The sequence below is a fragment of the Mya arenaria genome, chromosome 3, assembly GCF_026914265.1.
Source record: "Mya arenaria isolate MELC-2E11 chromosome 3, ASM2691426v1".
NCBI lineage: Eukaryota > Metazoa > Mollusca > Bivalvia > Myida > Myidae > Mya > Mya arenaria.
The window spans coordinates 19,492,886-19,510,051 of record NC_069124.1 but is presented as its reverse complement, the minus strand read 5'-3'; the positions used below and the strand labels follow the sequence as shown (position 1 = coordinate 19,510,051).

Genomic DNA, 17,166 nt, shown 5'->3' with positions numbered 1-17,166 from the left:
TTTGTTATATGCCAAAAACAATACAATTAGGGATATTTAGCATTTGACATTTGCACCCTTTTTATTAATATTGGTATATAAGAAAGTTGATATTATCAAAAAATCGATTCGTTATGCTTTATTTGCTGACTTCTTTTTATACTGCTTATGAAAGTGAAAAGTTGTTGAAAATATCTAAATCTGGAGATCTTTTTCGTTTTTACGAGATTGATAGGGCATAATTATTCCACTATTCAAGTACGTACAAATGGCTTGTGTTGACACATATGTTTAGGTAAAGAACATATTGCGCATAATCAAAGAATATCATAGACTGAGTAAAAAACACTAGCCTAAGAGTAAAAAGCCAAGCAGAAGTGTCAAGCAATTATTAAGATTGGCGTACAATTTGCACAATCAGTTTCATTCATAAAGTTTAACAGCAATTTGACTTGCAGGTAAACAAAAAAGGGTAAGTTGTGGCTATTTGAGGTTTAATATCAGCTAGAATGATATTTGCCTTACAGCAAAACTTATTTTTTTATTGCGAGTTTCAACGTGTTCTGTTTTTGTAAATGTATCACTAGTCATATATATTTTATTAAACAGGAGGCATGAAAAATATGAAACCTTAACTGAAATTAAATGAAACATACAATAAAATAAATAATGTCTTACTTAACAATGGCTGTATATTTGCTTATTACATTTAGAATAAAAATATATAACCTATATTTGTTAAGCTTTTACAACTGTAAAATATTCAGACAAACAACAACAATACTCTTTTTACCATGAAGGTCAGACTGGTATTGTTTCAAAACAAGTAAACATATATAAAAAAACATGCATTCTTATTGATCAAATGGTTTTGTTTTAACACTCAAATAGTATATCAATTTCTCTAAATTGTTGAATTATACAGTTTCAGCCAAATTAATAATATCCTAACTAATCCAAACATTTTATTTGCTTGAGCAAAATTTAGCCGGAATATTTCATTAATAATACGAAATGGATATGGGTATAAAACAAATCAAAATTATTTACCATTTACAACTCACAATAAGATATCAGATCAGTTCTCCTTTCATAAATTAAAGGTTAATATCTGGTTTTTAACCAGTATATTTTTATCAGTATCTCTAAATAATTCCTTAAGCAATGATAAAGCAGCATGTTTTTTTCATTGAAGATAAAAAAAGGAGCACTCTCTTTTCAGTAATAAAGTCAAGGCTTTTGTTAAACGTAAAAACCAATTATTGATAGTCATACTGTCAATAAATTTAATCTATTTTACTACAGTTGAAAGCATACGTAAATATTATATACTATGTGTATCAATTTATTTCATCAAAACACGAAAATAGTAAAGCCTTTGTTATGGTACAAACACAAACTTATTCTTATACGATGAATCTGAACATAACCGAGTACATTTTTCGTAATAATCGTTGTCCCCATCGAATGTATTTGCTAACTTAATTGTAATATTATGAATAATTCCCAGAGATCTACTCGGTTGGTTTCTATTGGTAAACAAAACTGTGTAAACACTGTTTATTAGTGAATTTACATCTACTTAATTGCAGGCATGCAATGGCATATTCTGACCAGTTTTTAAAAGCAGTTTTTTTGTTTCTTTTTATAGTTCAATTTTTATATCCATATCAAAATGCTTAAGGAGGATTTGAATAGTAAAGTACTGCGACACGAACTTAATTGCAGATAAAAATCTTCACCTTACACGCAATGTCTTTGTACTGATAAGATTACACTCATCGGTCAAAGCATGAAAGTGCGCCATTAACATAACATATGGCCGGCTATGAAACTTGTAAGTGTAAAGTAAAGTATCAAACATGTTTCGACAGTATTAAATGTTTACTTTCTGACACCTTTTGCATTTAATTATAAAGATTGTTGTTCTAACCAAACTCTATTTGATGTGTCATGTTATAGGCTCTGATAATAAGTAACACACACACAACTTAAGAAAGACCATATTACAACCAAAGCGAAGTTCGAAGTGTTAAATTCTTAATTGGAACTACTTTTTATAAATTAGTGACGTGTCGTGGCCGGTACGTATGCAAAATATTATCAAAATAGTAAAGCCTTTGTTATGGTATAGATATTAACAGTAACATGTTTTTATACGATATGTCTCTGAACTAAACTATTCTGCATTGTTATAGAATAAGATAAGGTTTATATTTATGTGGGTACGACATATGTGTTTTGTATTCTTAATACGTGTTTTAATGTCAAATAAATTGTACGACTGACTTAATTATTATAAGAAATAATTATTATAAAACACAATTTACCATATTTAACATTTTTATGTCGACTTTTAATATTTTTTTATTTCAATTGTTTAGTATATAAAACATTGTTCAAGTTCTAGAAAACTTTGGACTTTGTAATTATCATCTATCTATTGTACAACGTGGGCTTGGTAAAGTATGTACTAGATATACAAAGAGTTGTATATGAACGAATTGCATATTATGAAGGATGATATGATATAAGTTTTATTTTTGATTATGGTCATGTCATACATTTGATTAGATAATTATTGTTTGACTTGTTTGAATAAGATAATTAAAATAGAACACGCTTGTTAATTTGGATGGTTATGTTAATTATGAGCTGAAATATTTATTCATTATTTAAAAAAAATATATTATCGTATAATCTTGTTCATTAAACGTTAATTTGACGAAAAATTTAGATTTCACTCCTCAAATGAAAGGTGATTATGTTCTGTCGTTGAAGTAGGCTGTTCATGGTGTATGTATAGTTTTAATAGCAGCATACGACTTAAGCTCCGTGCGTGTTAGAAATTGTTACAACAACCATATAAAATACACACTATGACACCTCTTTCTCTGTTCAGTTTATATTTGCAAATAATAAGAATTGATAAAGCATATGTGACAATGGTTCATGATTCTTCTCGCTCGTCTTTTGCATCTGTTGAGCAATAGAACGATTGCGAAACATTACTTCTACGGGCACGTGTACGTTAAGGCTTCTTCACGTCATCCAGGTTTGTGTTCATTGTACAAGTTTACAATGTCATAGCACGACGGAACGTGGTAAATGTGAGTATTAACTCTACTACAGCCTTTACATGGACGTCTAGCTACACAAGTTCACGTACATGTCGTGTCTCCTGACCTATATTGTTATAGCAATGGTATTTTCGTTATTAATTGCACTGTATGTATTTTTATGTGTGTGTGCTTGTGCGTGTACCTGGGCATGGCCGTCCGTGTGTATGTGAACTAAGTATTCTTTAATCAACTAAACCAAAACCTCTAGCATTGGTATTCATTTAAGTGAGAGTGTACACTTATCTATTATCCATTTCAGAATCAAGATGCCAAAAGTATACCAAGTAAATCTTCAGGAGTTTATTGAAGAGTACGCATGGGACTGTTTCAAACAGGATATTGGGTTTATAAGGAGACTCTTCAACAGAAAATCCAAGTTTTACTTCGACATACGCTGGGGATACCTCGATTTCTCACACAGGACTGAGAGTAAAGAGAGACCTGTGACCGGGAATGTGAATCAGAAAAACGAGGAGTTGTATTATTCAGAGTACGATAATAAAACCAACACACAACAGAATTACACCTTTTCAACATCAAGGGAGACTACTGCGACTACTAGTATTGAGCTGCAGGAGAACTACACTATTGGTGCTGAAACTAATCTGGAAGTGGACCTAGCGGGTATTGTTAAGTTCGGGGGTGGTGTAAATGGGTCTTTGTCGGTGACGGAAACCAAAAGCCAAGAGTTTTCCAAGACTCTCACTTGGAATATTGACACAAATATTGTCGTCCCGCGCTGGAATCGCGCCCGTGCGACGTTGTTGGTTTATGAACAACCCTCAATACTTGACTTCACGGTAACTACCACCCTCTCATTGCCAAAGAAAACTCTTCCAGTGTCTTTAAGACGAAAACGAGATGACAAAATCGTGAAGACGTACTACATTACGAACCTTAACGCAATATTCGCCGACTACAACAAGAAGTATGCGACAGATGAAGACAGAATTGTAAAAATTGAGACAAGGCCAGTAGAAGGGAGCGCGATAGATGAAGTTATAGCTGTGATAACCTCCCATGGAACGTGTAAAAACGTCTCTTGGAAAAAACAGCATGTGAAGGTACAGTGTACGCCGATAGAGGGTGCACCGCCAGAGGCACCTGTCGAAAATAAGAAGGAGGTGAGCGAACATTAGGAAGATAACGGATAATAACTTTGAACATATAAACGATGTGACGTGTACTAATATGATCACACATTTTTTGAAGAATGTGAAGAACTGGTACAGTTGACGCCGATAGAGGGGGCACTGGAAGGCACGTAAGCCAAAAATGAGAAGAAGCCAAACGAACTTCATAACCAAAGAGATACTTTCATATGTTTCAAAGCTTAAATCAAGTTTCTCTTTCATATATATTACAATGGAATCTCGTCCATGCTTATAATTAACTTTACATTCTTTTATATTTTAATACATTCTGTACTTTGTAACTATATTTGTAATTTTATTTGCAAATCTTCACTAACTATTAATTGTAATTTCTACATTCTATTTGTTATGTTTATTATATATTTTGCTATTTAGTTTGCAGTTCGCAGTTTTTTCCATTACCATAATCCACGTACTTCACATCAATTATTTCTATATCAGTACCAATGTTAAGCAGGGTATTTTGTACACTCGGAAAACAAACAAGCAAACACAATATACCTTTGTTTGAATCATCAACTTTGGTTACAGCCATATGACCCATGCTGATGTCAGTAGGTCACAGTTAGAAACACTTGACTGAAAAGAGTTATTTGCTTTCATTTAAAGAATGGTCAAGTGTGGAAGGTAGAATACTATAACAGCCATATAACCCATTATGCTTTGTAGGTGGCAGTAGGTCAGATAATAACGCATAGGCAAACGTTTGTCTAATGCCAGTCATTTGACTCATTTTGAAGTGTGGGTGCCAGTAGGTCAAAATCTAACACGTACAGCAGTTTATCTAAAAGTAATCTAATATAATCAATTCGATTCAGACATAAGCATGTTTAAATACTAGAAAAACATTTAACTAATTGACTAAACAAAGGATCTTAGAGGTCAGTTGGTTAAATATAAAATATCGGCGAACACATGTGCTAAAGTTTTAGTAAATATTTATAAACAAATAATATCCACATGCTCGCTTGATATTAGTCAGGAAACAGTTATGAAGGTGGTTCCTCTCTCTTAATCCTTGACCTTTAGATGTTACAACTAGGTCGATAGATGTGAATCAATTTAATGTTTGATGTCATTAAGTTGAAGACAAGGCTCATACTTTAATTTCATATGCTTTAAACGACAAAATTACCAGTAGGTGAAAATGTAAATTATGGTGTGGCTACCTTGACCAGTCGAAAACCAGAATATGGACATAAGTTCAGCTAACAAATCGGGTTAAGCTCAGCCTCATAATTATGAAGTCCCACAAAGCATGCTCGTTTAGTTCTTTCAATACAAAATGAATCGTCATACCAACTTATTAAGAGGGCAAACTGATGTCTTGTTTCAAATCGCAAGATGTATTTTAATCTCATAAGCAATAGCCTTATGCACCTGTTATATTCTATCTTTACCTCATATCTCATGAACTGCATTTATCAAACTTAATATTCTATATCAAGGAGAATATGACAAGAAAAACAATATAAGCAATCAAAGTTACTTGCCAACCAATTCCATGACATTCCCGAATTCATATTAAAATATGGGTCCTTGGACTAGCAAGGGTCGCATCGACCTCATAGGCTTGAATATTATTGAGTTATTATTGAGTTTGTGTGTTCAATCGACTTCTTTTTTTTCTTCAACTACTCATTCATTTTCTTCCGTTATTGTTACCCTTAAAACACATTTAAGACAAAAATATGCATAAAAACAAGATACCACATAAATCTGTATATTCAAAATTAAAAAAAAAATAAGATTTTGCACTCACTTACCTGGGTCATGCATATGTAAAACACGAAGATAGACGCCAATATAATTTAATTGATGTTAAGCCGAAACGAATAAAAGTAATGAAAAGGGGTTAATGTAAATATAATGATTGATTATTATTCGTCCGTTCATACTGCATGCACTGCATTGTCTACCACAAATGTGTGCTTGATTAAAATAAAACATATAGCATACATAGATCTCTTATCTAATGACATGAATGTAAATAAATCGGCCGATTGTCAAGAACTTTGTTAAAAGAAACAATTGGATTTACAACATCGTTGTAAACTTTTAAACGTAGACTATGATAACATATGGATGTATATTGAACAAGATCTTGACCCTTACTGCATAATCAATGTCATAGCAACTATATGAACTTAGTATAGTTTACTAGAGAAGCCTATCTGATAAATGTTCATGTGGTCCACATCTTTCTCATTCATGGTCGGAATTTAAAATTATTTGGTAGAAGTGACTACCATATTATGAGGACATGCTGACGAGCATGAGACTTGTATTCATACCTTTGAGGTCACAATAACCTTCTGAATTTAGTATGCCTTTTACCCAATTTATAGTGTTTATTACTGACAATAGTTCGTGTGCGGTTCATATCTGTGTCATACAAGGTTGGATTTAAAAATTATTTGCCAGAAGTGACCATCATACCCGAAAATGTGTCACGCCTGTGTCCGCACATTTGAGATTACGGTTACAGAAACCTTCTGCCCTTAGTACGTTTTGTCACATAAACCTTTCTGATGATAGTTCGAATCAGGTCCATATCTTTGTCGTACAAAGTTACATATTACGAATATTTCGTAGAAATGACCATCATAGCACGAGGACGTGTCGTGCACAAAACTCGTCTCCCCTTATATTTCGGCAATGCAACAGCAACCTTCTGGACTAAGTATCTTGTGTCATACAAGCATTACTGATGATAGTTTGTGTCTGGCATAAATCTTTGTCATTCATCGTTGGCGTTTAAAAAATGCAAGAAATTACCACCATAGGATGCGAACGTGTTGTGCACAAGGTATTTGTTCTACCTTCAAGGTAAAGGTCACAGCAACCATCTGAACTTACTCAGTGTTTACACGCCGGCCAATTTCTTCAATATTTACATATTTGATCTGCATCATGCTGAGACTCTTGTATCTTTCTTCCATTTCAAGCGTTGTCCATTGGCTTAGTGTATGTTTGATTTCTGAAACCATCACCACTTGCTACTGTTGGATTGCCTTCTCAAATGTTTCGTGCAAAAGCATGAGCTTCACCGTGAAAGAGTATTGATAAAGACGTATTTTGGTTTTGATCTAAAAAGGAACGTGGACGGAATATCAATTGTTTGGTTTACCGAATTATATTTATCGTATACGTTTGTCAAGTAGTCTGATAAAACATAAATATGCTGCCTTTCACCCTCCTTGATTCTCTCGAGATACTCTTCGCCCGGCTACACGTTGTGTATTCCATTTCTTTGAAAAGAGCGGTGCTTCTTCACCTTGCTATGCCTAGTTGCTAAAACAACTGGTATATTTTGCTTTCACTTTTCCATACATGTGTCCCCAAAGCCCCGTGTTCTGCCTAAGAAGAACTTAAGTCATATACTTCTTCATACTTTTCCCAAATACTAGTCTGCACAGGGCTCTGATACAGCTTTTCATTCTTTTCTCTTGTGTCCTTCTTAGCTCGTTCAGTAGTTAATTCCCCGGCAACATTTGTTTCTTAAATGTTTTCTTCTCATCTGACAACGGGCTTGCTTCATACATTAGATCTTCTGTTTGCTAACATGGGGTAGTTACTGATGTAATTATGCTTTTATTAACCTTTCTTTTTATTATTCTTTGGGCTGTTTTTAACTTTATTGAGTAACTGTCTTTTCCACTTAAGGTGCTAAATTCGAGTACTTGCTTGTGCTATTTCCATCGAATTAAAAGAAAAGCACGCGTACCCTCATTCGCATCCTGCTTTTCCATTTTCGTACTTCAGCTCTGCTTTAATCCATATAACCTGAAATGAGACGAAACCTTCGTTACCTCACACAAACCTTCGTTACCATAACTTTGTGTCATACAAAGATATATTTGCGGATTGATTGCTAGTTAACGATCTGATATCATGGAATAAGTACAGACAGACATTTGCACATACATTTGTGTTATATACTAACAGAAACACAAAGTGAGTATTTTACTAAGCCCTGATGTAAGCTATGTTGATTTATTTGTCTTGTATACAGATAAACAGGCGCTGCAAATCTATCTACAATAACACGGTATGTATGAAGTGTAACGGAAGAAAGAACCGTGGTTGCCGACGATGCTGCAACACTATCTACAATTTGTTTAACCACTTAAGAAAGACAGCGGTTGAATTAAACGGAAGTTTAAATAATGTAGGTTTAAGGTTTTTTTTAAATTAGGTGATTTTATGCGCAAAGACTTGTATGAACTTCTCGGTTGGTTCTTCCTGGTGCACAAAATTGTGTTTACAATCATTATTCGTGTTTATTCATAAACTTACATTCACGCATGCAATAACGAAGGCATGCAAAGCTTCCTGTAAACCTTATATTCATAACCATAGAGGCTGGTTCCGAGCTTACAAAAAGTATGGGCCCTTATGGGTACATGTAAATTTCTATACGTGCCCCACGTGGATAAATCATGTTGGGCCCACGGAAAAAGTGCAAATAGTTTGCATGAGTTCTATATGGGTTAAGATGATGACACAACATGGGAACTATGTGGGTTGAACCTTGGACCTTTGTGGAAAAACACATCGGACCACTCTGACCAAGCGTTTTGGGACCATGATGGGCAAACAACGACGGGACCAATAGGAGCATATTGTTAGGACATTGGTTCATGTCCTCTGCATCTTCGATCTTCAAGTTTGAGGACCACACAGATCAAGTTATTAGCTGTTCAAAGGAACGCAACGCCTAAGCATAAAAGATGGTTGTCGTTATTAAATTTTGTTTTGACAAACTACTTATTTTTTTCAAAACTGATTAATTATGCAACCGGACAAAGTCACAGTTGAAATAATATTCATAAAATTACAGAACTTGCAGGACTTAGCTTCATTTGTTCAACTTAAATACAATATTTCTGAAAGGTTATATCTTTTCATTGCTCGATTGTGGGTCCAATAAGGGCACATATTGAAAAGGGTAGGTACGGACAAAATAAACTTCCATGAAATAAAATGCTGGATAATGTATATAATGCAATGCACAATAAATTGAGTATTAATTTTATTTTGTTCTAAGATGCTATTGTTTCGATAATCTCCGGTCAAATTTATTTTGTTTTTATGTAAAAACCAGCATGTTTAAATGTATTCAACTTGTTAGAAGTAAAACAAAACCAACCATTGTAATGTTATGAAAATTCTTGTTACAGCGGATAATAGAAGAAATTTGTCCATCAGTTATATTGTTTAAACTTTGATCGTATACTCATTCTTGTAACCATTGACCACACGCATTCTCATAATGTATCTCATACACTAGCTATACAGCCGTCTTGAATTCATTATTGTTCACAATATTACTTTACCTTAACATTTTCTTTGTTTTTTAAACTTGATTTGTTTTTAAAAACACTAACTTGTCACGATGATCACATGCATAAATGGATTGTTTGATTGTATATATTTGTTTGATGAAATGCCTTATTGCATTAGTTGAAATAAACTTTTGTTCTGTTTTGTTCAACTTTTTATTTATCTATTGCCTATAACTATGTAATTTAAAATAAGTGTTAGGTTTTTGTTACAGTAATATTTACTAAAACTGAACATGACCATGTATATTTTATTGAACACTTTTGTTGACTATTGTTATAAATGGAAATTGGATATTAATTGAAAGTTCTAGTGTTTGGTGGTAGACTAAACAGTTATAGACACTTTCAATTAACTTGGATTTGCTTTTATCAAATATAGGCGCTTAACAAATTGAGAAAAACTCATGTGATAGAGACGGCCAGATAATCATCATTTTGCCTTTATGATAAGATAATAATTGTGTGTCTACCTTAAGACAGCCAAATGAATAATGAAACTATTTGACATAGCAGTCTCACCTAATCTACATTGTTCCTGTAAAAAAAGGGATACGGTGATCTGAAGCTGATAGAAAAAGTGCATACTGATTTGATGCAGCATATTCTGAATGTAAAGAGAAATACTCCTCATGTTATGTATATTTTATCCTGGTCGATTTAATAAAACATAATAAAATTTTGGTATGAACAAATTAAAAACAAATAAAATATTTCAATTATTGTGTTAACGTTTCTATATGGGGATTGTACTGTACATGCAAATTATAATGATTCTGTGGTTTAAATCATATTTCGCAGAACCAGTATTACCCATGAAAATAAGTTTAGACTGCGTTATCAAATAAATTATACATTTTAGATCACATGTTTTTTCTCACATATCTCATGTGGGCGACTCGGGTATATATATATTATTACAGATACGAGCGAATCTGATATAATGGAGGATGATATGAGCTTCATTGTTAATTAAAGTCATTTATTTGTTTAGATAACTATTGTTTGACAAGTCTTAATGCTGGCCTATAAAAGTGTTTTGCTTTTGTAATAAGGCTACTGGACAGGATATACAGTACAGTATTTATACATGCAACAATTCGGAGGAAGAAATTGTAAGTATATTTTAGTTTATGGTAATATCCTATAATAAATAATGATTAAACTTGATTTGAACGTTTTATATTGATTCATATCTATAAGTTGTATCAAAGTATTTGTTTTTATTCACGTGCTTCTAAATTTGCATTGTATGGCTTGAAATATTTGAATCCTTGGTCATATTGACCTAGTTTAAACATATATCTTTTATGTATAGAAACTGAATAAAAGTGTTTCTTCTTCTGTTAGATTGACTAAATTGGATTAGGGTATGCCATTGGAAAATCGTTAATTTAATTCATTTAATCAACAATCATTGCGCTTAATGATTATATATCGATACATGTATATACGATGGCCACCTGCTAATAGTAATTTGTCTATTTGTATGCAAATAACGCTCTTTTTTTATCTTTTTCTCACATTATTTTTTATTACGTTTTATGTGTATTATATGCTTTTCTGTCAATCATAAAGGTTTACCAGTGAAATAAAGTTGATAATTTACACTGTTTTGAAAGTTAAGCTCCGTCTCACTTTTAAACCAAACGTCAGCTCGTACATGGCAGGGACAAATTTTCGTTAATGACATTGTATTCGCATACTATTTGATGCGCTTTTCTGAAACCTTAATTATCTGTCATTTTGTATCTTTTCAAAGCATTCAATAACTTTAAACGTTTTATCATATTTTACGAAGAAAACATCAAATTGTTCACTTGTTACAATAATATAGTTTTTGTCGCTCATTCGGTGAAACATATTGCGATGTTTTAAAAACAAATAAATATCCTCCATATATCATAATAGCATTACATATTAAACATTACTTACCCTACATTAATGAGCGCTAATGACGTTAGTGGTTCATTATTTTCTTGCTTATCTAGGCACTCAAGCGCAACTTTTTCTACAAAACTATAGACGCAAATTACTCCGTCTAATGTAGTTTTGACAAAATTATCAGATCTAAAGTGGAAAGAAATTTCAAAAAACAAGCAAATGAAACATTTTTTCGAGCTTCATACATTCTTTTTAAAATTATCTGTATTGCCTTTAAACGTAGATAAAACACTCTAGATAATGGTCATTATGCCCTCTGTGGTTGAACATTTGTTGTCTTCATATTGATAAACTATAGTTTTACTGTAATTAACGGCAACAAATGACAACAACGGTATACGCAGATACTACGAAAATTGTCTTTTATATCCATATGTAACATGCATTTGGAGGGATTGAAAATTGACCAATTATTTGAGTCAATGTTTTATACTTCTGCTACAACTTTATTAGCTCGTTTGTTTTCAACGGTCAAGTATTTATGAACGTAGCGAAACACTACGTGTACGTGTACGCCTAGGCTTCTCTTGGTGCAATATGTCGTCATTGGGTGTGTGCATTGCATATGTTAAGAACGACAAGTACGATAACACGTGACATATACAAGAAAACAAAAAAAAGTTTATAGTGAAATTTGCAATCGACCATTAAACAGCATTTTTGCATGCACGTAAAGCTACATGTAAAACTTCGAGGACACGTCGTTTTTACTACCCTTGCTATATTGTTGTCATATCACTGGTCTCGTCGTTGGAAAAAGCCCGCGCGCTTGTGTTTATTTTATGTGCGCGCACTTGTGTCCGTGTGTGTGTGTGTTTGCTAGCGTGAGTGCGTGCGAGGACGCTGGAGTGCGTAAGTGCATACGGGCATACTTGCCTTCGTGCGTGCGAACATGCGAGCAGGCGTGCGTGCGTGCGTGCAAGTCAGCGGGTGTGCCTCTGTATGTGCGAGCGTGCGCGCGTGCGCGCGTGAGTAGTATGTGTGTGTGTGTGTGTGTATTTGTGTGCGTGCGTGTGTGTAGGCGGGAATGTGTGTATATATATATATATATATATATATATATATATATATATATATATGTATGTGCGTGCATGGGTGTGTGCTTGCCTGCTTGTGTTCGTGCGTGTATTCAACTGGGAAACATCGACGGACGCTCATATTTGGTTTACGGTTCTTGTGTTTAAACACTTATTTTTCACTCATTTTAAATGCTATTTTTACTTTTCAGAACCAAGATGCCAGAGAATACGGTTCATCAAGTTAACCTACAGGAGTTTATTGAAAATTATGCATGGGACTGTTTCCAAGAAGATATGGGTTTTATTAGGGGCATCTTCAACAGACAATCCAATTACTACTTCGACATAAGCTGGGGATACCTAGATTTCTCACACACGACTGATTGCCAAGAGAGACCGGTGACCGTAAACTTGAATCAGAGAAACGTGGAGTTGTATTATTCGGAGTACGAAAATAAAACCAACACAAAACAGAGCCACACGTTTTCAACATCAAGGGAGACTTCTGCGACTACTAGGATTGAGCTGCAGGAGAACTACACTAATGGTGCTACAACTAACCTGGAGGTGGACTTAGCGGGTTTTGTTCAGTTTGGGGGTGGAGTGAATGGGTCTTTGTCGGTGACTGAAACAAACAGCCAAGAGTTTAACAACACTATCACTTGGAAGTTCGATACAAACGTTGAAATACAGCCCATGAATCGCGCCCGTGTGACCGTGTCTGTTCATGAACAACCCTCAATACTTGACTTCACGGTAACTACGACCCTCTCGTTGCCAAGGAAAACACTACCAGTGTCCATAAGACGAAAACGAGATGACAAAATCGTGAAGACGTACTACATTACGAACCTTCACGCAATATTCGTCGAATACAACCAGAAGTACGAGACAGATGAAAACAAAATTGTAAAAATTGAGACAAGGCCGGTAGAAGGGAGTTCAATAGATGAAGTTATAGCTGTGATCACCTCCCGTGGCACTTGCAAAAACGTCTCTTGGAAAAAACAGCATGTGGAGGTACAGAGTGCCCCGATAGAGGGCGCACCGGCAGATGCGTCCTCCGAAATTGAGATAGAGCCAAGTGAGCTGTCGGAAGATGACTGACAATGGCTTTGGACACGTGTGTGATAGTGACTGATAATAAAAATGCGAGCGTACATTTTTCATGATTAAATTAAAGGTGATAGTAGATGGCAATATAGTTATTAAAACCAAAAATACAAATCATATAAATTAATTATTATTAAATATATACTTTTGTGATAGCATATGAATATGTAAAGTAGAAGCGAATCGGAAGGCACGTATAAGAGTTTCATATCGTTATTTGTTGGACATGTACAATGTTTCAATGCTACAATGTAGTTTGCCTAGTAAATTTACGGTTTATTGACCGTTCCAAAGCGGTACCTTGATGAGCATACCTAGTTTTTTTATAAAGTATATATGCACTGTGCTGTTTGTGGAGTTTTGTGCCGTTGTTCCATATTTCTTGTTTGTGATATTTCTTCTGTGTGTTCTATGTATTTGGTTTACCCAGTGCCATTGAACTGCGTTTATGTTTAAAATTTTGGTTACTGAGCTTGTTTCTGTAGTTTTTCATGCATTGCAAATCTCCTTAGATTGAATGTTTTCCATGATACTTTGTGCAAAGTTTTTAATGAATTATTCCAGAGCTGCAACTATTGTTGTTGTATTTGAAAACATTATATACTTTTTTTTAATATTGTAATTGCTTTAGCGCATGTTTACTAATTATTACTCGGAATTATTATATCCTGTTTAATAATATATTTTTCTATGATAAAATAAAATAAAAGTACCTTCTTTTTCAAATACCTTAATCAAAATACTTTACATCAGTAAGAAAGGCATATATAGCTATACCAATGCCAAGGTGGTTATTTTTGTACAGTCGGAAAAAAACATAGGAGACAGTTTACTGGTAACAGTCATATTACGCATTTTGATGTTTAGTCGTAATCAGGTGAAATGTCAACACATAGGCTATCGTTTGTCCAACAACAGCCGAATGAACTATTGTCGGTCATCATTGACGAGTGTATTCTTTTAATTGTGTAAGAGGTCAGTGTGTAAAATATCAAATGTCAGTGATTACATTTTCTAAATTTAAGTCAATCAATACTAAAACAAAACGATAATCCGTCTTATCACTTGACATTTGTCTTGGGTGTTTTGTGGTGTTGTTATTTCTGAATATGATGTTTGTCCATCTAATGCGTTGATGTTTGCCCCTGCATTGAACCCCTAAACGAGGTTGAATATTCGACAACCGAGATTGTCCCAGTTCAAATTTGCATTGTCAGTGATGGTGTTGGATTCTAAAACTCACTCCTTGACATCGGATCTTAAAGCTTAGATCGGTATCTGTATTCTAGGATGTGACCCTACTTAACTTATGCCATCATTTAGTTAAGTGTTAAGGGCATAGTTTATAATTGATAAACCATTAGTGAATGAAAATGTCAATGATTTTCTGGCCCTTTTGAGTAGTAGAAAAACTGAATGATTATTAGCCTGCAGTTCCAAATATATTCCAGCATGCACTTTCTATTTAAAGTAATTTTACTATTAACCGGCACCTTTTGTGCTGATATTATCAAAAGCACTCTCCCACCTGAAAGCAGTCTTCATTCATCACTAACTTGTAAGCTTCTTTGTTTACTTATATGTGTTGTATAGTATTAATGCACTAAATTTCAATGTTCTTGCGAATGAAAGCTTTGAAGAGAAATCGTCAAGGTAAATGTTTCCAGCAGGTAGTTGGGCAGATATACTCAATGAATTGCTTGGATTTTATTTAAATCGTGGATATAATGAAACACTTGAAGAATAATTTGACTTATAATTCTAAGGATGAATTCCTCAAACAAAAGCTAAGGTTGAATATAGCGTCCTTACATATCTTAACTTACGGTCCTTCAATTTTATGAAAATTTTGCAGAGTCGAGTTATCTTTAAAAAAAGGTATTTCGCTGGCTAGAAATGTTCTGACATATGACCTATTTTATTAATTTTTGGCGACTGAGCTTGTTTCTGTACTTTTTCACATAACTACTGTACATAAACAAGCATTGATCTGCCTCTTGTGACATAAAATGTAACACAAAATTATAAACATAAAACTTGGTTAGGTTACATAACGAATTCTATTATGTTTTTAAATTAATGAACATACAGAAGTTCAAGGATAACATCGATGCTGTACACTGAATATAATATATCTAAAACTGCCAATCTATCATTATTTTGTAAATATTTAAGCAACAGAGTTATAGTTTATTTCGAGAGATTCCAATCGATAATCATCTGCTTAAGTAATAAACGTTCGATTTCTGACACTACGCGATGACTTTTAACATAAACATATTAACATATACTCATCTACAAAGCTTCATCGTTGTGTCCTACCTATACTGCATTTATTTCTTAGCCTGTTTATAAATGCATCTTCTACATGTATTCCTTTTTCTATCCAAAGATTGTATCGTTAGTTCCTCACCATACTGTATGTCGTTACTGTCCTTCAATAGATAGGACCAAATGGATTAGTGATAATACATAACAATTAAGCTACGGGTAGAAGAAGGACTGTTTGTCTTACAGGTAGATATTACATGTTTTTCTTCACCACGAATTGGCGTCGTTATGTCTTACTGATAGTGCATTCAGTCCTTTCTCCCTCACGAATTGGCATCGCTGTGTCCTACCAATAGTGCATTGAGTTCTTCTGCCGAACGAAGTGGCATCTCTATGTCCTATAGATGCTTCATTCAGTCCTTTCTCCCACACATATTGGCATCGCTATGTCCTACCAATAGTGCACTAAATCATTTCTCCCACACGAATTGGCATCGCTATGTCCTACCAATAGTGCACCGAGAACCCCCGCACATAATGACATCATTTATTTTACCGATAGTGTAATCAGTCCTGCTCCTGCACGGAGTGGCGTTGTCATGTCATACGGAAAGTGTATTCAGGCCTTCTCGTGGAGGAATTGGCATTATCATGTCTTACCGTTAGTGCATACAGTCCTTTCCCGCACGATGTTTAATTTTTATGTCCTACCAATATTGCATTGAGTCCTCCCGCACGAAGTGGTATTTTTTCTACCGATAAAGCATTCAGTCCTTCTACTGCACGAAGTGGCATTGTCATGTCATACCGATAGTGCATTCAGTCCTTCTCCTGCACGAAGTGGCATTATCATGTCCTACCGATCGTGCATTGAGTCGGTTTTTCCTACCAATAATGCATTCAGGCCTTTTCATGCACGAATTGGCATTTTTATGTCCTTCCGTTAGTGCATTGAGTCATTTTCCCGCAGGAAGTGGCATCGTTTTTTCCTACCGATAGTGCATTCAGTCCATTTCCTGCACAAAGTGTCATCGTTATGTCCTACCGATAGTGCATTGAGTCAATTTCCTGCACGAAGTGTCATCGTTATGTCCTACCGATAGTGCATTCAGGCCATTTCCTGCACGAAGTGTCATCGTTATGTCCTACCGATAGTGCATTGAGTCCATTTCCTGCACGAAGTGTCATCGTTATGTCCTACCGATAGTGCATTCAGGCT

General features: G+C 34.4%; 2 protein-coding genes across 3 annotated transcripts; both read left to right on the top strand.

Moving 5' to 3' along the window:
• Positions 1 to 1,763: 1,763 nt before the first annotated feature.
• LOC128229365 (uncharacterized) lies at positions 1,764 to 4,345 on the top strand. 2 transcript variants are annotated; one of them, XM_052941249.1, is made up of 2 exons: positions 1,764 to 1,816; positions 3,361 to 4,345. In XM_052941249.1, the coding sequence occupies exon 2, from the start codon at positions 3,368 to 3,370 to the stop codon at positions 4,238 to 4,240; it is 873 nt and encodes a 290-aa protein (XP_052797209.1). In that variant the 5' UTR covers positions 1,764 to 1,816; positions 3,361 to 3,367; the 3' UTR covers positions 4,241 to 4,345. The 2 variants fall into 2 exon arrangements, with proteins under 2 accessions (XP_052797209.1, XP_052797208.1); XM_052941248.1 differs by lacking the exon at positions 1,764 to 1,816 and adding an exon at positions 3,036 to 3,089.
• Positions 4,346 to 12,779: 8,434 nt separating this feature from the next.
• Positions 12,780 to 14,240, top strand: LOC128225787 (uncharacterized). Its single transcript, XM_052935686.1, has one exon. It carries the CDS (start codon positions 12,780 to 12,782, stop codon positions 13,668 to 13,670), a length of 891 nt encoding a protein of 296 aa, XP_052791646.1. The 3' UTR covers positions 13,671 to 14,240.
• The last annotated feature ends 2,926 nt before the right edge of the window (positions 14,241 to 17,166 follow it).